The sequence below is a fragment of the Crinia signifera genome, chromosome 2, assembly GCF_055691185.1.
Source record: "Crinia signifera chromosome 2, ASM5569118v1, whole genome shotgun sequence".
NCBI classification, from domain to species: domain Eukaryota; kingdom Metazoa; phylum Chordata; class Amphibia; order Anura; family Myobatrachidae; genus Crinia; species Crinia signifera.
In genome coordinates this window covers 311,366,274-311,393,033 of record NC_139218.1, presented here as the reverse complement: position 1 = coordinate 311,393,033, position 26,760 = coordinate 311,366,274, and the positions used below count along the sequence as shown (strand labels likewise).

Here is a 26,760-nt window from a genome sequence, read left to right as displayed (position 1 = left end):
CTGGGGGAGCACGGAAACCATGTGACTTACTGTGTCCACCACGAATGCTGGAGGAGGGGGACTAAACGCTGCCGCCGGTGAGTGACCGTCGCTGCCACCGGGGAGTGATCGAGGATCACTGCCAGGAGAAGGGTAAGTATAAACCACAACACCCACCTCCCTGCTCCCAGTGCTGCCTCCTTTCGTTTAACTGAGCCGTTTACGCTGACAACGTAGCGTAGCCGTCCGCCGTGAATCTACACAAGTACCTATATAGCTACTGGGGGGATGAGGTGGAGAGTTTGTGGGCTAAAAATTATCCCAGCTCAAAAGTGAAAGTAAAAACATTCACAGCTCAAAGTGAAAGTACATTGCAGAAGCCATCATTTTGCCGTGCTTTTAACTAGAATAATAAAAAAGAAATTGTAGCCAAAAGTAAAAACATTTAAAGAAAACAAATGAATTCAGAACAAATTGACTCCAGTAAATTGAGCCACAGATTGTCATATTAATTATAGGCCCCCAAACACAGGTCCGACTTGTCTGAGGGGCAAGTCTGACCTGAATTGCCTTCAACTTCCTCGACAGCTCCCCCCGGGTGGTTTTGCATGCGATTTAGCATATTTTACATGCAAAAAATCGCAAGAACTCCCGAGAGCTGGGGGGGGTCTTTGAGGCACAGGGTAGGGAGGATGCTATAGGCGGGTGGCACATGCCTACGGATCGGATACGATACATCGTGGGTGCTAAAAAATCAAATGAGATGTCTCTTGATGAGAGCAATAAAGAATGTCTCTTAGCAAATCAGCTGAGAAATGCCTCTTTAGCAATATAGTAAAATAAGCTGAAGAAAATCAGGAAATGCCTCCTGGGCAATATAATAATTAAACTGAAAGGACTAGTAATACCTTCTAGGCAATTAGGCTGGATCCGAGGATTCAGGAGTACTTGATCCATGGACACTGGAAAAGACAGTATCTAGGAGTACTGGTTGGTGATGTCACTTGGTGGTATGAGTGTCAGGAAGCCAGAGGAGACTGGCTAGTACACAACAGAAGAGAATGCATGGGAGAAGAGGATGAAATTGCAGGATACTGTGTAACTGACCGGAGATTGACCAGAGACTGGCCCGGAATACTGAATCTGCAGAGTTCTGTGGAGCAGACCAGGAGACTGGACAGGACTGATAAATTTTTAAATATATATATATATATATATATATATATTAAATATTTCCAGCGATTTCAGCCCCTATCGCCCCAGTGTGTACACAGCTTTAGATAAGGATTCTGTAACACAGAGAATTCACATAAACACAATTAAGTACCACACATGAGAACAAAAAAAGTGTGCAGCTGAAGGTTCAAAGCTGTTCTGATTTTATTGTGGTTATTCATACATTAAAAGCATTCTAGCAGACATTGTATAAAACCAAACAAATTCCAAGCAACCAGGTAGAATTTGAGAATCATAGTTGTCAGCCTATAATAAACAAAGGCCTCAGTATTTTAATCTACAGAGTATACTGAGTATGGCAACCTATTTTCTCACAGTACGTTCTTAACTGCTCTACTTGTGGAATTTTAATTAAATTAACAATCAACAAAAGAACAATTATGGCTGCTGAAGAACAAAATGGCTTCTGCTGGTTTCAGGGTAAGCACTATTGCTTGTTCCTGTGAGTCATTTGTCACGTCTTTTGCTCGACCCTACATAATGCTCAGTCTGAGGATCTCGGTAACCAGTTTTAGCACATCGTGCATTGTGTACAGGGCCGTTTCTAGACAATTTAGCTCCCAGGGCAAAGGAATAAAATTGCGCCCCCCCCCCCCCCCCAAAAAAAAAAGTTAACATGACATAGAATGAATTGCACGCGCCGGAGGTGCGTGTGCCGAAATAGGGGCGTGGTTTATTTTTAGAAGGGGTGTGGCTTAATACAAGGGCGTGGTCTAGCAGGAAAACAATTACCTTACATCTCACCTTTGCAACCTGCATGTCCAGACATTGGTTACCGCAGGAATTGTCATTGTCCTCCCGCACTTTAGTTGGCCGGCTGAAGGCCACACAGTGACATAAAAATGTAAAGGCCACACAGTGACCTAGTACGCCTCACAGATCAAGGCCAAACAATGACAGGCTACTTAAATCATTATACACTATTTATCCGTGATGCCAATTACACATGATGCCGCACACAGTGATGACAATTACACATTGTCGCACACCGTGATTATAATTTCACATTATGTCGCACACCGTGATGACAATTACACATTATGTCGCACACCGTGATGACAATTACACAATACTCTACACACCGTAATGCCTATTACACATTATGCCCCACACGCCGCTGCCGCACAACTCATGCCGTTTACTAATATGCCCCCACAGTGCCACACATATGCCCCCACAGTGCCACACATATGCCCCCACAGTGCCACACATATATGCCCCCACAGTGACAGCTATGCCCCCACAGTGCCACATATATATGCCCCCACAGTGCCACATATATATGCCCCCACAGTGCCACATATATATATGCCCCCACAGTGCCACCACAGTGCCACACATATGCCCCCACAGTGCCACAGATATGTCCCCAGTGCCAGATATGCCCCCACAGTGACACACATATGCCCCCAGTGACACACATATGCCCCCATAGTGACACACATATGCCCATACAGTGACACACATATGCCCCCACAGTGCCAAATATGCCCCTAGTGCCATAGATATGTCCCCAGTGCCACAGATATGCCCCCACAGTGCCAAATATGCCCCCACAGTGCCACACATTCCCCCAAAGTGCCAGCAGCACAACTCACTATCCAGGGGCGTAACTAGCAACTTCTGGGCCCCATAGCAAAATCTTAACTGCCCCCCCCCCCCCCTTCCCAATCGTCACTACAATACCCCTCAGACAGGAGAAAGAGAGTGATTAGACGCAGGGGAAGGGGATGGAAGTGTGTGTGGAGGGGAAGAGCAGGAGAGAAAGAGGGATGGAGATAGAAAAAGGTGAGGTGAGAGGCAGGTGGGAAGGGAGCAGGAGAGACAGTCAGAGAGAAGATACATGGTGAGGTGGGGGAGAAAAAGAGAGAAGGTGGAGGGAGGAGTGAGAAAGGGTCTGGGGAGGGAGGAAAGGAGACAGAGAGCAGGGCAGATATAATTATGTACAGTACCTCCAGCATATGGGGAGGTCCACCTCATCAGTGCCGGGTCTCCAACTGCTCCTCTCATGTTGTGCCGCTGGCCATTAATGCTGTCACTATGTGGGAGACCGAGCTGTGTGCAAAAGACCATCTCTGGTTGACAGGCTCCTCTCCGACTGTTCCTCTGAGTGAGTCACAGCAGCGGCAGCCTGGCTCCCGGAGATGGTCTTTTGCATGCAGCTCAGACTCCCAAACACCAGCAGCACAGGGATAGCGACTTTCGCGCCGGGGCTGGTCACTAGCTGGAATGTGACGTCTAGCCCTGGCAGCATCAGTTAGATGAGAGGTAGTGTAGTGATGATCATCAGGAACTGGCTTCCTGATTGGTGAACCTTGCCGCTGATGAGGGGTGGGTGCGCGCCGCACGGGACAGCGTCACTGATACAGACTGTTCTTCCCCAACACAGCCGGGCGCCCCGGCTGTGTAACAGGTGGACAAGCCGTGCGGCGCCCCGGGCTGCTGCACGGCTTGTCCGCCTGTAGAAACGGCCCTGATTGTGTTTGCACTGCCTGCATTTACCGGTTATACCGGATATATTGTTAACGTCAAAATTACCAAACTACAATATGTACAATATATATAGTTTATTCATTTGTAAGATTGCACTGTGTGAATTTGTTAGGGAGTTCCTAGGAAATCATTGACATTGCTCATCATTTAGTTTGTACCTAGCTTTAGAGTTATGTGGCACAATTGAACATCCCTGATTGCGGCCATTAAAATACATAGATGGATCCTATGTGATTTTGTGACAATTTTTTTCGGATAGAGAAAATGGGGTTTAATTAAATAACCCCCTAGGAAAATTTCAAATAAATCGGGATTTTTTTTTTTTTAAGCTCCTGAATTTTTTTTGTGATTATGATCAGACGCCTGCCTTTACGGGCTATACCCTTCACTGTCACAGATAGAGATCTCCTGGCCAATAGGGGATTCCCTCTTACCATCAGTAACTGCCCGTTAATGACAGTGGTCAATAGGTTACCTTCCATAATGCACTGAAATAACAATTGCAGATTAATGATGCTATAGTTAGTGTACTGTGCAGCTACCAGACATGTCGTACATTTGTAAATAACAAAGACAGTGGAACTTGGAGGCATGAAATATTAATTGGTTATTGTAGAAATGTCAAGACATTCCGTTGCGGACAACCATGACCACCTTTATGTCTAAACTGAACCTCCTTCCTCTTCTGCTACCTGGAAAAGGTTTTCACTCATGATTTTGAGTGTCTCTGTGCAAGGTATTTTCCTTTGGCATTCTCACTTCTAGACACAGAGCAAGGACACATCTTCCTTTTTGTGTCTAACTTGTGTTGGCAGCTCCTGTCATTAGGGAGGCTGTTGAGATCACAGAGCAGGAACAGTTCTAATGACCTTAGAACTCTCTGGGTGAAGTATTATTATTATTATATTTTATAGATTGGGGTGAATGGGGTAGAAGCAGCAAATACAGTGGCTGGGAAAGGTGCAGTTGGCGGAGAGGAGGTTTGTGATTGAATCGCGCAGCAAGCCAAAAGACATGCATGTGATTTTGACTATATAGTACAGATCTGTGCAGCCCGGTCTATCTGGCTTTGAATTGTGCTGTACGGTATTGAAAGGTTAAAAAAAACCTGTGGAAGCAAGTCCCCTGCTTTCCCTGGAGGCCCTGTCCACCCTCCCCTTTGCCACCTACAACAGAGTACAAGGAGGAGGGGGCAGCAATGTCTCAAGGGAACGTATGGAGGTGAGGTCTTAGAAGTTCCACAGCCGCCAACCTGCATTAGGTACAACAAAGTTCCTCATAGACACCCTTGATTTTTAGATTTGTAGACTTGGTTGCGCCCCCCCCCCCCCCCCCAGATCCCAGTGCCCTAGGCAGCTGCCTAATGGTAGAGCCGGCCCTGTGTGTACACACCATGTAGTAATGGTCTGTTTCCCTGAAAAAATAATGTTTGATAACAATAACTCGTATTTAGCAGCAGAAGAAATATAAATGCATTGTTGTGTATATCCCAGTTAAGGTTTGGATAGCTTTACAGGTATATTTGCAGATGTTCTTTTACATAAGGGAACTTGCTTTTGAAATATATTGGCCCTGTCAGCATTTGTGTTATAAAAAAAAATCTTAATATTTAATGTCCTATTTTTCTTTCTTCATTTGCTATAGACTTGCCTCCACCTTCTACAAGAGAACGTCCTCCAGGCTGTAAAACTGTATTTGTTGGAGGATTACCCGAAAATGCCACAGAGGAGATTATTCAAGAGCTCTTCGAGCAATGCGGAGATATTACAGCAATTCGCAAAAGCAAGAAGAATTTCTGTCACATTCGATTTGCAGAAGAGTTCATGGTTGATAAAGCCATTTACCTATCTGGTACAGTACATTCTAATTCCAGCAATGCCCCATTTACTGTCATTTTTATTTCCCTCATACATTCAGTTTTGCCCTTTTAATGAACTTGCCTCATTTTATTTATGCCTCGGTCACTATGCTAACTTTTACTCAACATATTATACTGCAATATCAATCTAAGGGGGCCATTCACTTATTTTCCCCGGCATCTGTTACTAGTGGGCGCCCGATGGATTAATTCAGTTGTTGCTTTGTTGGGGCACGTATGCAATCGGCGGACACGTTTCTGCTGGGAGCCGCCAGTCGGGGGTTTGAGCGATCAAATTAAATATTTGGTGCAATAACCAGGACTCTGGAATAAGAATTGTAATCTGTAGAGTATATTCAGCACAAGAGGAGTCCTTTCAGGTGGTTACGTTACTATGTAAAATCTGAGCATGACTTTTATTTAGAGCTTGAGAACCATGACCCAGAAAGTTTCTGGATTATTTATTTTCGTTTGATGAAACCATCAACTCGCATATCCGATATGACCGGTATGGTGTTAGATGACTGTGCTGCTGACATCAGTCCTCTCATGTAACATCGCCCGTATTGTTCAGCAATGATCCTCTATGTTGATGGCAGTCCTAGTTTTGTCCCACTCCTCACACCCACGCTGCTTTTGCTCTGCTTGGGTGGCTTTGGGGGTGCTACATTCTCTCATTAGCCCCTCTACATGTGGGACAGTGTCTGGTGGGGGAGAGGTCAGGAGCCGGCTCTGCTCATGGTTTTTCTTCACAATGCCAGTTCAAATTATCAGTGATATCAACAGTGGGAGCCATTGGAGCTCTTCAAGGACTTCTCCCACATGAAGAAGTTGTTGTGTAAAGACTCCTCCTCCACTGGACACTGCAAGAGGTGGTAATAGAGCTGTTTTGAAAATATGGGAACTTAGTGATTGATGTTTGAATGGAGTAGTATATGTAACAAGGGGAAATTAGGTAGTGCATATGCGGCAATGAAAGCACATTCTGGTGGAAATAAGGGTCAAAGGCATAGTGGGGGTTATAAGGGGTAGGAGTGCATACTGCATGTGACAGAATGGGTAGGGAGACAATGATGTATGTACAGAGCAGTATAAATCTACCACTGACCTTCCCACAAATCCAGGCATGTCTTTGCGGTATATAGCACTTTGTTGTTATACATTCAATGCCATCCATGTGTATGAGCAACATTATTAAATAATATACTCTAGGATGCTTTAGTAATTATATAGTAAAGTATAATAAGTAGATAAAGTAATTGTGTTATGATTTTATAATCACAGTGCACTCCTGATGGAGAAAAGAAACTTGAAAAGTGTTTTGCACCTATTGGTTTATTCACCCTGTGTTTTGCTATTAAAATAATTGGCCATTTAAACATTGATCATAAACACACCAGGACGAGGCAGCAAGCAGTCTCTAAGGGGCATATTCAAGGTGCGCAGCTGATTGACAGCTCAGACCTATTCTGTTAGGTGCCTGATTCAGACCTGCTCACTAGGCTGCATATATTTGCATCCTAGCAAGCAGATAAGCACCAACAGAATCCCCTCACTAGCATGCAAGCGGATGTCTTTGCATACACATCGGCTCACATGAGGCCACATGGAAGAAAAATTTGATGGTCACTTACCATCGAATGATTTTTCTTCCCTTCGCTAATAAAAGTTAGGCTAGACTTACTTTTATTCTGGGCGGAGATGACATGGACATGCCATCGTCAGCATGGGCACACCCAACATTTCTATGGGCGGCCCACCGTGTTTGTGGGCATGCCCATGAATTGTTTGGCCGTCCCCTGTCCAATCATCCTGGAGCGAACGCCACAGCGATTGTAAAACTCGCCAAAGTCGTTCTCTTCGGGGGTTAGAACATATTCGCACATACGCAAACTCCAACAATCGGCCAGGTTAGTGAATTTGGCCAGCACCTCTGCGGTAAATGCATCATTGGGGTTTAACAATCAGGGAAACCCATAGGTTCCAACATTTAATGGGTTATTGCATGTTATTTACGTTATATAGCATAATTGACTAGCTCTTCGTGTTCAATTCGGCACATTCCCCCATGTATAATAATAATAATAATAATAACAACTCATAACAAACAGTAGCATTATTTTACAATTGTAATGTCCTGGTTTCATACACAGCTTGTTTTTTTCTTCTGTTTTCCTTTTTTGCTTGATTAATGAATTACTGGTCATTGCCCAGCAAGTGTCTCTGAAATTCCGAAATCCTGTTTTATATAGTTTGAATAATATATTTTTGCCATGTTTAACGCTTCTGCTTGAATCATGACCAATATTCTTATTTTTGTGTCATTTAGTTACAAGCTTAAGACCGTGTTTAACAAAATAATAAAGTGGCTGGCAGGCACACACTTTAATAATTAAAGAAAAAGATTAGGAAGACGTATGAGTCACCAAATATATGGGTCACATAAATTTCCTCTGTGCTTGCATGGCTGTTTTTAGTCCTTTTTTAATATGAAAGTTACCTGGATAACTGGCAGTGCGATGTTGTTAAATTGCAATAAATCAAAAATGTTAAATTATTTTATTTTTTGTATTTACAGTATCTTATATACTGTAGTGCAGCATATGCAGTTGCACTTTGCAATTGGAAACAACAGTGATTAAACAAACTGGGTAGATAAAAAAAAAAGACATGGAGGTAGGAGGGCCTAGCTCGCAAGCTTACCGTCTATAGCAGTGGTTCCCAAACTGTGTGCCGTGGCTCCCAGGGGTGCCGCGGAGCACTTGCAGGGGTGCCCTGGGTTGGTGGTCCGGGGCAAATTCAAATTATATATGGTCAATGTAATAAGGAAAATCAGTTTGTGACTTCCAATTATAAAATATGTGGATAAACAGAAGTGAATCATGTTCCTCACCACATAACTGGACCTAAGGATGCCATGTAAGCGCAACTTATTTATTTATTATTTCTGAAGTACTTTGGTATCTAACATTTAGCTTATGGGTGCCGTGAAAAAAATTCTGATACTCTAGGGTGCCGTGATTCAAAAAATTTTGGGAACCACTGGTCTATAGGGATAATAGGAGGGATACATAAGGATAGAATTCCATAGCAAGGCAGTCCCACCAGATTACAAGACAGGCCTGATGGGATGCAATTAGATATGAATGCTACTGGTAAACTATCAAAAATTGTCATTGAGCACCGGTATTCATAGATCTGCCAAAAAAGTTACACACGGATTGTCGTGTTCCACACATTCAATACATTGAGGTAAAATATAGAATTTTAAATTAGCACTTTACACTGCAAAATACATGTGTTAAATCAGAGCCAGATTTGCTAATTATCATGCTGTTAGAGCAAAGATGATATTTGTACTGTATGCTGTGAATGTTGTGTGGAAAGCAAAGCTTGAGGCAAAATGGCATATTTGCACACATGTTGAATCATGGAAATCAATTTTGCAACTTTTTCCATTAAATAACATCTGCATAATGGAGAAAAAAGAATGCACAAGGAGCTTCTGCTGGTTAAATTGATATTGAAAACACTAATGTTCAATGTCTTATGCGAATACAGCAGCAGTCACACGCTGAATATATACATGCCACATATTTTAATTAAGCTGCTTGTGCGTCCTATTTGCCCCGTTTTGCAAATCATATTTCATGTAATAAGATGCAATAAAAAAAGATAACTGGCGCACAGATCTCATGTGTTATGTGTTATGTAGAATGTGACTTGGAGTAAAGATGTATTTGAAAACATCTTTATCATCTTTATCTTTACTAGATAAACGCGCATCAAAATGTCGGCTTCTGCGATGTACTGTATATTCACTTTGAGGTATAACCATTTTCAGCCCACAAACTTCCCATCCCCAGTCCTTATCTTCTCCAATCTCTGACTTCACAGCTCCCCCTCTCCATATCCAGCAAGTTTGAAACCGACCAATGTCCCTGCAATAATTGCTTTCAGTTGCTTTTAGTTTCTGTTATAACTTCTTTTTAGCACATAAAATAATTAATTTGTCAGTAAAAGTGGCCTCTAGCGGTCACTGGCGGTACTTCACCTCAAAAAAGTGAGGAGTAGTTAGCCTTTTATAGATAGATAGATAGATAGATAGATAGATAGATATAATGACTGGACATCTATTGTCCCCCAATTAAAATCTTCATGCCATTTAATATTTCTTCCATTTTGTAATGCAATATTGGTATACTTGACGTATGGTCTTAAGTTGAGGCCACGTGTTTTTAGAAAGACATCTGCATACTTAGAACAAATACTTAATTCAGATATATCTGCTTGGTCTGTCTTTTAAAGGTTTAAAGGTACTTATGTATTATCTGGGCTCCCATGTTAAATGCACCCCATTTTTCATACCCCTACTATACAAATACGCATGGAGTTGATTTTATATAGTGTGGCGAGCGCAGCGAGACACCGTGCCCGAAGCGTGGCGAGCGCAGCGGTCTCATAAGAAAAACGGAAGCCCAGATATTACATAAGTACCGGTTTAAAATATTTAACATCTCCTAGAACACCATTAGCTGCAATCTTATAGTCATCTGTGTTTAAAATATCATCCCATGCTTTCCTATCTTCTGGCTTAACAACAATATTTTGATTTTCTTTAACGATTTAAGAGCATTTTTGTCTTAGATATTAACTGATCAGACCTCTCCTTACATATTCTTCTTAACTAGTTTATAAAATGTATCAACCTGGCTACTCTACTTCTAGATCATGTTTTGATGTTCAGTATTTTTTAGGCCAGATTTAGATTCATCTCCATCATTTTTCAAAAATGCTTTATGGGTGCAAATTAAACCGCAAAGAGGGAAATTTATTTTTGTAACACTGGTTGATAAGAAAGTTTAAATATACTCTGTGACTTCTTCATTTGTATCTGAATAAATTACCAGTAGAGATATGCAAGATTGGATTTAATCTCAATATGGCATCTTATTGGCTATCCAGCTATCGCACTCTATCTGGCTGTCACATGTTTTTGATTCCAAGTAAGAAGAATTCAAATAAACCTAAACTTGTGCTTAAGAACAGAATAAAGCCAGACCCACATGTTTATAGTCCTTGCTAATTTCTATAATTTGTTTTATGTGTCTCTTGTTTTCCCCCATCTCCTGTAAGCCTTCTTTTCAATGGCGAGCATCTTAATATATGATCCAAATTTCCTTGGTTTCTCCTGAATGGTACAACAGCCAGGGCCAATAATCACTCTCACTATCTGCTTCTATTTCTGTGCCTAAATGGTTCATATCAGGGGGAGTGAACCTCCCTAAAGGATTTTCAATGTGGTCTGAGTGGAATAGTAGTTCATTCATTATCATTCCGAGACTCTATGTTCTTAGAACAGTCCCTATTTCTGGGATTATTTCTGCCCAATTGCTTAACCTTTTTCATAAAAGGCTCCTGACTTTGGGCCTGATTCAGACCTTATCACTGTTCAGCAAAGTTGCAGATGACAGAGTATATAGCCGCCATCCAGACAGTAAGAAAACCCGCCCCGGGAAAATTTGTGTGAGAATTGCGAATGGATCGCTATTCAATATCCACTTGCAAATCCATAAGCATTTCACTCAACTCCGAATGGGGCCTGATTAGTGTATTATCAAAAACCAACACTATAATAATAATAATAATGCACAAAGATGCTATGCGTACCAAATTTAGCTTATGTACACATGCGATTCCTTTCAAAGTCTGTGGGGAAAGGTCTCCCACAAATGGACTTCTTATGTTAGCGAAGCACGAGGAATTACTTTGGTATATACAATTATCTGATCTAGATAGATACCCACAATAGTGTTACCAGGCGCCATACAGTGTTAAATTGTAATTCCTGCCTCTTTACTTTATAATTCATACACAATAAACTTTAAACATAAAACATTTATTTAAAAAAGGCATTTAAAACACTTTTTCCAAGTCAAATTATTGTCAGAAGTGTAATTTTCAAAAAAAGGAGAGTTCTAGTCCAAGGATCCTGCTCCCCTTGAAGAAGTCCACAATTGGACAAAACACGTCGGGACCCTCCAAATTCCTACTGGGTATTAAGCACTTGGACTAGAACTCTCCTTTTTTGCTTATTTCTATCCAGTATATAAAAGCAGAGGTGCACATTCAGAAATAACTTAATCCACTCAAGGGGAGTGCTTTAACAATGTTTCAGTTTTTAGTTACACTGGTTTCAAGTTACAACCCCAAGGCTGTGTTTCTATCTAACACACAGAGGAACAGATTCCCCCAGTATTTTAGGTACTTGTTTCCTAGCACGGTGCCCATCGGGGTTAAGTGCATACCTTAAGTTAAGGTACTTAAGGTATGCTATCAACGCGATGGACACGATTTTCTGTCAATTACCAGCCTTTATTGCCGGCAAAGAGAAAATCGTGTTGATCGCGTCCATCACATGCCATTATAATGGCATCGATCAATGCGATTTTCTCATAGAGATCAATGTTAAATGAGCTGTCAAAGGCAAAATCGCGTCGATCGCATGCCATGATAATGGCATGCGATGCGATCGACGCGATAATCTCTATTTAACATAGGAAACAATGTGAAATGGGCCAATGTGCCCGTTTTTTGATTGTATATGCCCCCTTATGGGTATTAAGTAGTGTAAATGGTCCCCCATTGTTGACGCCAGCCCACTCTTGATGCCAACCGAGAAGAGTGGCGGCGGTACGTGTCCTCCGACTTTTTTATAACCCCACTATCCACGTCGGCGTGGAGTTGATTTTATAAAGTGTGGCGAGCGCAGCGAGCCACCGAGCCCGAAGCATGGCGAGCGCACGCGTAACAATGTCAAGTTATGCGCGTCCCCTCGCGGGGCTTGCTGTGCTCACCACGCTTCGGGCTCGGTGGCTTCCTGCGCGTGCCACACTTTATAAAATCAACTCCACGCCGACGTGGATTAGTGGGGTTATGAAAAGGTCGGAGGACGCGTACCATCGCCCCTCGCTGGCTCGCCACGCTTCGGGTTGGCGTTCATGAGGGGGGGTATGCAATTAAAATTGGGGTTTTGGGGGCTTTTAAAATTGGGCCCAATGGTAAAATGGTCTCAGGGACCATTTTACATTGATTCCAATGTAAAGATCACGTTGATCACATTGCATGCGATTTGGTTGCATGCGATCGACGCAATTTTTTTTGGTCCCGATGCTTAAGATAAAAATCGCTGGCGCCGTGCTAGGAAACAAGTACCGTATTTTATATAAAATCATGTGGTAGCCAGCCCACATTGTTGTAACACTTGGTACAAGCAATTGCTTTTGAATTGGAATTATATTGGTTCTCCAAATTAAAAGTTTCATTTGCACTATGAAGTGCCCCTTTTCCTTTTGTTTTGCACATATTTGTTTATCCCGGATCCTGGATGTTTTACAAAAGGAGCAGCAGCCATTAAAGTGGATTTTGGTGATATTCCCCCTCTCAAACTGAGTAGTGGTATTTATGCTGGACAATTCGTGAATCAATAAACACTTATCACTACAGCTCATGTATGTGTGTGTATATATATGTATGTGTGTGTATATATATATATATATATATATATATATATATATATGGTATATATTTATTTATATATATATACGTACTTACTGTATACACATACACACATTTGTAGTCACCCAATGCTATATTGGTGTGCATGCTTTATACTACCCCCAGTGCTCAATTCTGACCCCCAGGGGGTAACGTTGGCCAAATCAGGGGAGAAAGGGGTGACACTGAGCCTTGCAGTGAAAATAAGCCTGCAGAGCCTTCCCTCCTAAAGGGCTTTTTGGATTCAGGGGTTGGATGATCTCCCTAGCTTCCGAGGAGGCAGACCTGAAGCTTCCCTTTTCCCTTAGATCAGGCTTTTCGCCACCTAAGGGTAAATGGGGACCTTCTCCATTTGGGGAGGATCTGAAGTCCCTTGCCTCCAGCACTGTGTTGCCATGCACTGGGAGATGTGAAACAAGAAAAATATTAAAAACTTGCTGTCTGAAAAATAAAAATGTGCTGCCCTCTCCTAGAGGTACTTTGCAGGAGTAGCCTTTTTACTCAAGCACTGTCACTGAATACAGATTTGCAGAATAGCTGTATAAATATATTTAGTAAATATAGCTAAGTAGTAAGCTCGTTCAAAGCAAATGCTTCTAAAGCTAAATGTACAGTAGTTTCACTTGCTGACAACAGATGGCAGTGTTTTGGTGACACACGGACCCTAGAAATATGATAATCATGTCTTTTTGGATAGAAATATTTGAGCCAATATTGTGAATTATTTAAATGACTGCATCCAAAAGATAACATTAAATTGCTTTCAGGCTGTCACAGAATCTTTTTATGTCTGTATAAAGATATATGGAAACTTATCAATAATAAACACATTATCAAATTATTACATACAAATCCTGTCTTGATTCTGAACCAGAACTGTATAGTTGCCATGGAGATGGCAGAGAACCAATTAACATCCTATCATCCTAAGTTTAACTGTGTTTCTTAGTGTTGGTGGGCTTGTGTGTGTTATCAAATCATGTCCAGTCTCATCAAATCGACTTATCAATCCTAAGCATGCCACTGACTTAGTCCTGCCAGCTGCCATCACTCTGTCTTAGAATGCCCAGAGGCTTGCCAGCTGAGTGAGCAAAGAATGGCTTGAGAATTCTAATGCTAGTGTGAAATATATTAATATATATATAGTACACTTACCCCCCCCCCCCCCCCCCCCCTTATTCCATAAGTTCAAGAGATATAACAGCGGTCCCGACAGCTGTTTCAACTGGGTCCTACCAGTTGGACTCCTTCCACAGTGGGGTGGGGGGGGGGGGGGTGTAAGTGTACTGTATTACTATTACGGACCAGGCACCGAATTCTACTTTTTAAATATTTGGAGTGCCGCCCTGTTACCCAATCCCTTTTTTATATATATATATATATATATATATATATATATATATATATTTATTAGTTAGGTAATATATATCCATGTTATTTTAGCTGTTTATCATATATTCAAAGTCAGTTATATATATTTTGAATACAGTCTTTAAGTGCAGCTTTAATTTCAGAGTATTCACATCCAAACTGGAATAAAGGTTTAGGAATAACAACTCTTTAACCCTTCGCAGTCCATTGTATCTGCTACTAGTGCTATGGCTGATAAACCTGACTAGACGTTGGCCCTGAAAGGTTTAATATGTGGATCTTTTCAATAGTCTAAAAAAATTTTTACTCAAAATCTGTTTAATGCACAGGTCTGGTCTATTCCTTTGTTGTTGTTATTTATAAATTATGGAGGCAAAAGGTCTGAAGTTGATTCCAAGTGTGGCATTTGTATTTGGGAGCTGTTGCTTGTTGAGGACAAAGGAGGAGTACTTTATCATTGGCCAATCCGCTCTTGACTGTTAAGTAACTGACTGGGTTTAAAAACCAGTTAAAAATCAGTTAGGAGCTGATTGGCCGGTGATAAAGTACCAGACACTTTATCACTTCTTCCTTGTGACTGCGTCATACACTACCCCAGAGTGCCTTGATACAGTGTGGAACCTTTTGTTTAGTTTAGTTTAGTCTTCATTTAGTTGTAGAATAAATGTTTTAAAAGTAATGTTTATGATTTAGGCCAGTGGCTCCCAAACTGTGTGCCGTGGCACCCTAGGGTGCCTTGAAGGACTTGCAGGGGTGCCCTGGATCGGTGATCCATGGCTCATTAAAATAATTTTATGACCAATGTAATAGGCAAATTGTGGACAAACAAAAATGAATCCTGTGCCCCATCACATAACTGACACTAAGGAATATATATAAATACAATTTAGTTAGTTTAATATTTATTTCTTATTTTCTCAATTAGAAACATTTGGGCTAGGGGTGTCGTGAAAAATAATCTGATACTTAGGGGTGCCGTGATTAAGAAAAGTTTAGGAACCACTGATTTAGGCTGTATTATTAAACAGTGTACATGATGCTTTGATTTGCCTTGTGGTAGCATTTTGTCTGAACGGTCATATTTTCTTTTTTTCATTTTCTTTTGCTAGGGTTCCATTTATTATTTATATATTATTTAATAAAGCATAAGTGGATTGCAGAAAGGTCATTTGCTACAGTAACGAAGATAACAATAACTACAGTAAGAGTACACATGAGAACAGCCTTGTGTATTATATGCCTTCACAATAGGAACACAAGGAAGCAGCAGTACTCCTTTTTAAAACTCTGAAAGTAATTATCTAGGTCAGGGACTTTGGTGAGCCAGGAAATGCTATATCCATCTACACCTATGTAATATAGCCCAGAGATGGACTGTTGTAGATATTTTCCGAATTAGTTTGTCAGGGTTATGGCACATGTCTCCCTGCAGAATGTAGAAATACTATTGTTTATGTAATGCTAGCCGCAGATATACTGTAAGACATCACACCCAAAGATTATTTTTTGGATTGTCTATCTGCATGTTAACCAATATATATATTTTTTCTTTGAAAAGTGATATATTAAGTAATATTTATGTGACACATGAGCCTTATCTCGCAGATGCTCTCAATACATAAACCCGATGTAAACTGAAGACACACATAATGAAGGACATTGGATAAATTAACAGCTCCAATAGATCAAATGCTGGCAGATTTATTGTGTATGAATAGAAGTAAAACTGGCCTAGTTCCACGAGTTGCCTGGCATTAAGGGGCTGCTCTCCACCACACCAGGCTCTCTCTCCCTTCTTATTAATGTCCCCTGCTATGCAATTAGACATCAATGAAAATATGTGTGGCTTTATAAATCTATTCCTGTATCTTTTTCTGATAAAAACACTGCACTCCATTACTGGGATGCTGTCCTTAGGTTGACAGTGAAAAGGTTGACACAAGCAAAATGTCTACATGGAAAAGGTCAACATTGGTTTTTCACATTTAAAAAAAAAAGGACTTGTTCTTACTTTATCATCCCAGTAGAGATTGTGGGGAAACATCATAATGTTCCGAGTGTAGTGAAGGCACTGGGCCCAAAGCATAGGGAGCGCAGCGGTATACTTATACAATGTCAATGCCAACCGAACTAGTCACCCGAAAAAACGGAAAAACTCATGTTGACCTTTTCACCATGTCGACATATTCATGTGTTGACCTTTTGCATGTCGACCTATTGACTGTTTACCCTAATTGTCAACCCTATGACCCATACCCCTTTACTTATCATCCTATTCAGCTGTAGCCTAGAAGAGTCCAGAAGTGATGGTAATGTTGATTGGGTCTAAAAACAACTACTATGCACGTTTCTTCTTTTATTGTATTATCTTGTATTAAAAAAAACAAACGTCATTTGAATCTTTTAAATTATGTCATATTAATTGTATAATCTACAATTTTAAAGGTTATCGTATGAGGTTGGGATCTAGCACAGACAAGAAGGACTCTGGTCGCCTGCATGTAGACTTTGCCCAAGCAAGAGATGATTTTTATGAATGGGAATGCAAGCAAAGAATGCTTGCAAGGGAAGAACGCCATCGTCGCAAGCTAGAAGTTGACCAGCTACGTCCTCCGTCACCACCAGCAATCATGCATTATTCTGAACACGAAGCCACGGTACTTGCCGAGAAACTCAAAGGTAAATATTCATTTGTATTTTATATCCATAGAAGTCTGGTGTGTTGTACACGTTTATTTTTTCTAAAGAAAACACAGTATGACTTTTTTTCTGCAGTTCTATGCTGCATTTTTTCACCTTAATCAATATTGGCTGCAATACATTTTTAGATAGAGATTGCATAAGTTTTATACTATATGTTTACTACTTCCACCCCTTGCAGTGGTCATTCAAGCTTTGGTCTCCAATCTTCTGTATATTTAAACAAAACCACATATATTAAACAAAACCACAGTTTCCAATATATATGCTTCCCATATACTGTATTTATAAAGTAAGATATGACCATAGGCGTGCACAGCACATTTCATTAGGGGGTGCACATTTCATTAGGGGGTGTCTTACACACCCATTGGGTGTGTCTAACACCCCCAATCAGATGTGTCTACCATCAGCTATTGGCACTTGCTACTATATAAAACATCTCTCAGCCGCACCATAATCTCCTGCCTAGTTCAGTTTTAATCTTCTTATTACCCTGTGTAACAGTACATGCAAATAAAGTCATAAACATATATGGATGACGCAGGTATGTAGTGATGATATGACAATCATAGGCGTGCGCAGCACATTTAATTAGGGGGTGCACCATCAAAGGGGTGTGCCTAGCACCACCTACTGGGTGTGTCTTACACAGCCAATCAGGCCATTCTAACATAATCTATTTGCTCTCGTTACAAAATAAAACATCTCTCAGCCACACCATAATCTCCTGCCTATTTCAGTTTTAATTGTATAATTACTCTGTGTAACAGTACATGCAAATACAGTCATAAACATATATGGATGACACAGGTGTGTAGTGATATGACAATGGTCTAGTACAAGTAACAGTACAAAACACACATAATTGATTGATGGGCACTTCTTTTAACGGAATACAGTTCTAAAAGGCAAAATACTTTGGTAAAAGGTATTGCTGGTTGCAAGTGGCAGGGATGTTTTTATAAGGGTAGGCACAGCATTAGGGGGTGCCTGTGCACCCCTAACTCTCAATGTGCGCACACCTATGATGACAATGGTCTATTACAATTAACAATGCAAAACACACATTTGATTGATGGGTGCTTGTTTTAATGTAATACCAGTTCTAAAAAGCAAAAGTATATAAGGGTAGGCACAGCATTAGGGGGTGCCTGTGCACCCCTAACACTCTATGTGCGCACGCCTATGGATATGACATTTTGTACTGTATGCGTTTATTTTATACTCTATGTGATGCTGGAGGCCGAGCCCAGTGCAGTATTGTAGACTTACTAATTTCCCAGGAACACAGTTTACCCATCTATCTGGAAGGGAAGAAATTAATGAATTATCTGCTGGTTTACTGTATCAACATTTAGTTACTGACATCAAGTTCTGTCATGAGAAAAAACCTACAGATGTGTCCACATGCAACTGTTTAGCATGCAACATATTTTGCTGCTTATCTGCATGAAAACACTAATCCTAAGTAGGGGTGTGCAAAGGGCGGTACTTGTTTCCTAGCACGGCGCCCGTCGGGTTGATCGCATGCCTTAAGTTTAAGGTACTTAAGGCATGCGATCGACGCGATGGACCCGATTTTCTGTCAATCGCCAGTTTATTTGCCGGTAAAAGAGAAAATCGCATTGATCGGGTCCATCGCGGCCCATTATAATGGGCCGCAATGTGACCAACGCAATTTTCCCATAGAGAATAATGTTAAATGATTTTTAAAGTTAAAATCGCGTTGATCGTGTCGGTCGCGGGCCATTATAATGGCCCGTGATGCGATCAACGCGATCTTGCATACGGAACAATGGGAAATGGGCCAATATGGCCAATTTCTCAATGTATATGGTTATAAAGTATGGTTAATGCCCCCTATTGTTAACGACACCCCACTATTGACGCCAACCCGAAGCGTGGCGAGCGCTGGCGGTACGCGTCCTCCGACCTTTTCATACCCCCACTATCCACGTAGGCTTGGAGTTGATTTTATATAGTATGGCGAGCGCAGCGAGCCACCGAGCCCGAAGCGTGGTGAGCGCACGCGTATACCTGTGAAGTTATGCGCCTCCCCTCGTGGGGCTTGCCTCGCTGCGCTCGCCACACTATATAAAGTCAACTCCACGCCGACGTGGATAGTGGGGGTATGAAAAGGTCGGAGGATGCGTACCGCCGCCCCTCGCGCGCTCGCCACACTTTGGGCTGCCGTCAATAGTGGGGTGGCGTTAACAATGGAGGGCCATTTCACCCATATGGGGGGGTTTGCTATTAAAATGGGGGGTTTGGGGGCTTTTTACATTGAAATCAATGTAAAATTGGGTCTTAGGGACCATTTTACATTAATTCCAATGTAAAAATCACGTCCATCGCATGTGATTTGGTTGGCATGCGATGTGATCGACGCGATTTTTCCGACCCAATCAATACAATCAAAATCGTGGGCGCCGTGCTAGGAAACACTTTGTGTTTTGGGTCTGTATCTCCATTCATGTTTTGGGTCTGGATCTTTTCCAAAACACCACCCATTTGTGTTTCGTGTTTTGGATCTGTATTTAAAAAAACTAAAACAAAAAAAACCCCTCTAAAATAGCCAAATGTTTTTTTTCCTACGCTTTTATTGACCTCAAAAATATTAATTTCTACTCATTTCCAGTCTATCCTGAACACCTCACAATGATTTTAGGCCAAAAGGTTGCACCGAGGTACCTGGATGACTATGTTAAGCGACATAATTGGGTGGCATAAACATGTGGCACTGCAGTGGCAGACATGATGGCAGTTTTAAAAACTGAGCAAATAAATTCTCCAAAGAGCATATAATGCAAAGAAAATACAGATACAAATCTGACGGAGACGCGCGCGCGTATCAGTTTCCGTGCGGTGGGGCAACGGGAACCTGTCCGTCTCCGCTTCAGGGAGATGGACAGGGTTAGGGGGGGATGCGGGCAGGCGGTGGGGACCCTGGGTGACCACCGACAAGCCGGCGGGGACCCGGGGGAAGCGCCGACAAGCCGGCGGGGACCCGGGGGAAGCCGTTGGAAGTGGACGCGTGCGCATCCCCTTTCGCAGATACAGGTGGCGGTGCAAGATGGAATTATTTTTGGGTCCTCCTGCCCACCCTTATGTTGTATTAACAGAACATGCACAGGTTAACAAACCAAATCATTTCAGCGATAGGGTTTGCCACCATTGTGGCCAAAAAAAGAGGTGCAAGATTATATTGTCCTACATAAAAGGACCATCACAGTTTCCGGTGGGCGGCATGCACGGAGAAGCTGCATTTTAGTTGAGCTCCGGACCCAGAGAGAGGTGGAGGCGGGGGAAAAAGAACACCCAAACCTCTACGCTGAACACGGGCCGGGAAGCGGGACTCAGAAAAGGGGAGAATCCCCGGAGAATAAAACCAAATTCAAAGACCAAAAACAGTGGAGGGTCCCCCATCCCCAATACGGACAATACCTTACCCAGAGAGGTGGGGTGGCAGCGGCTGACTCGTGTCTGGAGGACGGAGAGGAGCGGCCGTGTGAAGCGAGGCGGAGGAGTGTGAGGCACCTTGTTGTGAGATGAGACAGGCAGCTGCTGGCCCCGGCACGTAGCTGCAGGAGCTGACGCCAGCGGGACCGACAGGCGTGCAGTGGCTGGGGAGAGAACCCACCATCGACAACCTTAGCATCCCCGAAAAGAGGGCTGATATCACAGAGCCAGGGCGGCAGTGGACAAGCCCCTGCAGGTTGTGAGAACAGAGGTGCGGTGACACTATACAAAAAGTACCGTGGGGTCTGCTACTATGGGAACCTGAAATACAGTGGAGAAAGATTGGGGACGGGGCTGTGCTGAGGGGAGACATGGCTGCGGCAGCTGTCTAGCCGAACAACAGGCCAAAAGGTCCAGGACTGCTGTCCAGGTAGACATAGCTGCAGTGGCAAGACAGCAGGTCTACTTGAGATATATTCAAAAGCAAGTGACCATTCTACAGACGATTGGGCCTGAAGGCGCTGACAGCTTGCTCTTTGAAACTGTCTCCTGGAAAGGTGAGAGGGGTTGCCCGCAATACTCCAGATATAAAACTGCAGACTGCCTGTGGGAAGGTGAAGTTAGAGTTGGTGCCCCAACAGAGGTACAATATCTATTACCAGAAACTTAATTTAACTGGAACACCTCCTAGGGCACCCACACTAGTACTTCTGTTTCCTGAGGGGAAAAAAGCAAGCGCTGTTTGTTATTGAGGACTGTATTTTAGAGTGGACTACCATCTTAGTGTTGTTACCAAGATAAGTTTGCTTGACTTTACCGGGGTTAAGCCCTAATCACACAATTGTGCTCTAAAGCGGCGGGGGCTGATGCAACAGATCCGGAGGGGGGGTACTCACCGTATTCTTGCAGGTTGTGGTGCTGCCCGCAAAACTACAGATCTATAATTGTGGACTACATATAGGAAGGTGTCCCAGTAAAGGTACACTACCTATTATCAGCCACTCTAACTGGAAAAGCTTCCAGGGCATCCATTATTGTACTTTGGTCCTCCGAGGAAAAAGTAAGCCCTTTTTCATATTCGGGACTGCATCTCAGTGTGGACCATATCTCAGTGTGGTCATCCAGATTGTTTTCTTGAAATGAATGGGGCTAGGCTCTAACCACATAATCACGCTCTAAAGCGGGGTGGACTGTTGCCACAGAGCCGGGGGTTAATGCAAATATCCCTGCAGGTTGTGGCAAACCGGTCTAAAAGCCCCGGCAGGACGGCATCCACTGCTTTTGACTGACACTGAAAATTGTACTTATACAAGGATAAGAGCAGGCTACGGCCCAAGCTCAGGGACTATACCTCTGGTTAGCTGCCCCTAGGGAAAAATGGTTGAGGCCATTAAATGATATAAGAGGTCTGAAGAACTTCACTTGTCTACAGAAAAGAGATATTTGATTGTCTATTGCACTGCAAGTCATAACAATATTTGGTGACTGATCTTCGGTCATAACTCGAAGGGGGGATTCTTGTTTGGGCACGGGCCAACTATTCCTATTAAAGGGAATAGGCCGGAAGAACGCTGAAGGTCTTTTTTATTTCCCTTGAACTCAAGGACAAACAGTATAGTGCATACATACTGTGTAGTCTTAGAAACTACCTAACTATATATTGTGCAGTATTCATTTTTTGGTTGTTAATGATTTTTGTATAGATAGATTTTATAGTTGACAAAGTATAATTTGATCAAGTTAATAATGTCAGGATCTTAAGATGTCTGGTTCTCTGAAACTTGATACATACAAGTTATTAATGCTAAATGTTTTGCAATGTGACACTTGATTGCGCTGAGGTCTATACAATGTAAAATACAGGTTTGCAGGTTTGGCTGATTTTTCAAGTAAAAATAAATCCGTTTTTACTATCTTCCAGATGACAACAAATTCTCAGAGGCTATCACTGTTCTTGTAACCTGGTTAGAGAGAGGAGAGGTGAATCGAAGGTCCGCAAACCAGTTCTATTCCATGGTGCAGTCTGCAAACAGTCATATTCGGCGCCTGATGAATGAGAAGGCAACACATGAAGAGACGCTGGAACAGGCCAAGGAGATTTATAAAATAGAACTCCTGGGGATTCTCACTCAGTGTAAGTACCTATTTTGTTTCTTTTTATACTTGTCCAATATGGTCAACTGTTGAAATTAGTGCAATATTAGAGATGAGCTAAATTACAGTGAAATGATGCATATTTTACATTTCAAATAGGGGACAGGCAGTTTCACTTAGGTCCAATGATCTATCTTTAACTTTTGCATCACCATTCTGCTTATAGCAGTATACGCCTTCCCAGCAGTTTTGTGTAATAGATCATGGTGTAGAATAAACTAATCGGATAAACAAATCATCAAAATCCTAGTTAATCACTAAATTTAAAACAGATTTTTATCTTCTTGGTCCTTTTAATTATGATTATTAATTGATTGTCAATGTTATCAGCACTAAATCGAAGTGCGATAATCATTTTAATTAGGTTTAGAATTATAACTAGAACAGAAAAAAATAGCATAAGTTTGAGCAAACGACAGTATAGCATTCAAATTCGGACAGCTCTACATGCAAAGAGTATAAAGCGTGTACATTTTACATTCTCCGGAGGAGATGGGGATAGAATGACATACGGTAGCATAACATCAGATACATTGTATTTTGCGGTTTCATTGGTCATGGAGCTTCTCTGTTAACTACACAATGTCCCATTGGTGACTGCTGTCCGTAACTGGTAGTGTTTGTCTGTTCAGAACTGACACACTGGAATTTTCACTCAGTCTATCCATTATAGATGGCGTCTTCATCTAGAAGAATGGGGGACATTTATCAAAGTTTGGAGAGAGAGAAAGTAAACCAATCAACTTCTATCATTGTACAGGCTGTGTTTAAAAAATGCCAGCCAGGAGCTGTTCTCCCATTTCTGTGTTTCCTCTATACAGTAAATGGGGTCGGGTGTATCATTGTGCTTAATTAAACCCACCTACCTTTTCATTGTTTAAAACAATCATTTCACTTTGAAATATCATCCCAAACTGACACATTTTATTTAAATGAATGCACATTAAATGGACATTTAAATTAATCAAGTTGGCCTTCATTTCAAAGGTAAAAAAACACAAGCTATGTGAATTACACATACTCCTTTTCATGTGGCTTATTTTTGTTATTGTGTGTATTTTAGTCATTTTCTATGTGCTGTTTCGAAGAGAAAGGTAAAAGATCGTCCCAACTAAATTCACATGGCCTTGAACGTCCTAATAGCTGAGTTTTAATTTCCCAGCTGACATTAGATCAATATAATAATGCTGTGAATGCAATTTCTGGAGCAAGCTTTTAGATGTTCTGCTTTTACATTAATAAGACTAAAAAGCATCTGACTGGCAGTGTAAAGTAGTTTGAGGGCTCTATTGATTCATAAGTCTCTGCCTGAAGTAGAAGATAAATATCACATTGCAATATATTTGTAAAAAAGCGCTTGAACATGATGGCAAATTAGATATCTGTGTTTCAGCTGGGAACTGTGCATAATGTTAGGTCTCGCTCTGCAGCAAGTTTGTTTGAACTTTTTGCTTTGGTTTTTCAGTGCCGTTTCTTAAAAAAATATGTATTTTTAGCTGCGGTCTTGAACAATATTGTTTATTATGCAGAGCTCACATGGAGATGCACATTATGTATTACAGAGCTTAATTGCTGTTCTTATATAATATGCAATCTGCTCTACTGCTTAACTTTAGTTAAACCTCATAGTTCCCGTTGGCTGGTGATACTAATGGATGAGCCAAGATCAGGAGGATAGTCAATCCCTGACGATATTTTCAACAGGTGGAACTATCAGAAGTTCGGTATTCAATTCTGGCTTGGACTCTTCTCCATCCCGGCCGGGATGTGCTTGCTACAGACTCTTCCCCCTATGGAAATGGCTGTTTATTCGATAATCCATGGCTTTATTATAGGGAGGCAAATCTGTAGCAGGCTTCCTTTTTTTTGCGAATCAACAGTCAGAACATTGAATACCAACTGTCAAGTTCATGTCAGAAGTTGGCGAAACAGACGTGATTCCGACTGCTGGGAGCATCCCAACAGTCGGAATCCAGATTGAATACCCCTCAAGATCTCTTTGTAGTGTACTGTCTAACTTGCCATGAATAATGCGGACAGTTTAGATGTATCTATGATCCCGGTTGGTGAACAAAGGAGTGTAAATATCATATAAGAGGCATGAATTTGAATCTATCAACACTTCATCATATTTATGGATTGAGTTCTTTGTTGACTAACAAGATAATGTCCATCTTTGAGTCCCTCCTTAGGATGTTAAATCTACTGGCTGACATAGCCATATTCTACCCACTCCATATTAACCAATCCTAAATCAATATTTAGAATGTTCTTTTGGGAAGATTCATTTCTCTATGGTTTAATGACTGGTCTTGTACAGTATGTTGTACAGTACTTGTGTGGAACTTATTTTCTCACATAGCAAATTATATTATATATATATTTATATTCTCTTTCTGCCAAAGACCAGTTTTGTAAGACAGATCTGTATGAACCTACAGATACCTTATCAAAATAAAAATAATTTATTTGTAGCCGTATACATTTGCGAAGTACACAAAGTTACTGCAAACAAAAAGTCAGAACATATAAGCTAATATTTTATTTCCAATATTAAAGCATCTGTCCAATAGCAGTTGTTAAATAGACAAACAATAATGTACTGCTCCAAGCAATACATTTGGCATCAGTCCCAGTAATTGCAAGTCCCAGAGGAAGATTCATAAACACAATGCAGCTGGATGGTGTATGGAAATAACATCTACAAGTGCGTGATCTCCTCATACCAATCGGGAAAAGAGAGGGAACAAATAATTCAAAACTGTTTTACAGAATTTATAACTTTTCTCTAGTGGATTTTTCCCACCACCCCTTCTACCACAGAATTGTGAGCTTGTTGAACCTTAATTGTCTTTCCTCTATAGCTTTAGACATTTGCATGGTATGCTGCCAGTTAATCTGTTCTTATCCCTAATTATCAGTTGTTCATAATGTTACAATAGAGCTTAAATAAGCTGTTTCAATTTAACTTTTTTTATTTAACTTTTCCTTGTCCCCATTCCTCCCCTTTATTTCCAATGGATTCAATATTTTCCATATTTTCACAGTATGACTACACTGGCCTCTCCAAGTCCCTATAGTAGACCGCTTCCAGCTTTCATTCCAACAAACTGAATCATGTCTTCAGTCCTCCTAGTTGATATATGGGCATAAATATGTCCCCTCATTGTAAATTGTCTATAAGAATCCTTCAAAACACACTAAAACAGTTCCTCAATAGTGGTGGTACATGAAGCTCTGTTTTAACTACCAGCAGCCCAGGGCTCTGACTGAAACACTCCACAATCTGGCCTACTAAACACAATGGTTTAGTTCATGGGTCTTCAAACTGTGGCCCTCCCGATGTTGTGAAACTACATATCCCAGCATGCCTTGCCACAGTTTTAACACTCCCTTATAGCAAAACTGTGGCAAGGCATGCTGGGATTTGTAGTTTCACAACATCTGGAGGGCCACAGTTTGAAGACCCATGGTTTAGCTACTTTATACAACCTGTAGTTACATTTTAAGAGAATGAAGTCCATGGCAAAAACAATTGCCAGGTATACTTGAATAGTCACTGAATTCAACCATTAGCTTTATTCAATAGTTGAGTTATACACACTCAATACACATATACAGTGTTTATTATTTACGTCTTACACTATTGAATTCCACAACAGGGCCCTTTTCATTATTAATTGAGATGCTAACTTATGTCCAGGCCCCCACTGAGATCCTTACTATCTGTGCCCAATACCCAAAAACAAGTATTAGTAAAATAAAAGATGATTTTACATCACCCACATGACCTCTGATAAATGGTCTGCTCTCCACACTAACATACAGTACAGTAACTACTACTTTTTACATAAGTCATACATTTGTATAAGTTCAACACAATTTTACAGCTGAGGCAATAGGATACAACATAAAAAGTATGGAGCAGAAGAAGACCTATAGCCATTTTC

General features: G+C 41.3%; 1 protein-coding gene across 13 annotated transcripts in view; it reads left to right on the top strand.

Moving 5' to 3' along the window:
* The window catches only part of ENOX1 (ecto-NOX disulfide-thiol exchanger 1), a 478,832-nt gene that overhangs the window by 355,699 nt on the left and 96,373 nt on the right, over nt 1–26,760 (top strand). For all 13 annotated transcript variants that reach the window (XM_083168953.1, XM_083168947.1, XM_083168950.1 and 10 more), the window contains 3 exons: nt 5,353–5,559; nt 16,940–17,173; nt 22,578–22,790. In XM_083168953.1, coding sequence (XP_083025079.1) covers nt 5,353–5,559; nt 16,940–17,173; nt 22,578–22,790 — 654 coding nt within the window. The remainder of the gene's footprint in view (nt 1–5,352; nt 5,560–16,939; nt 17,174–22,577; nt 22,791–26,760) is intronic.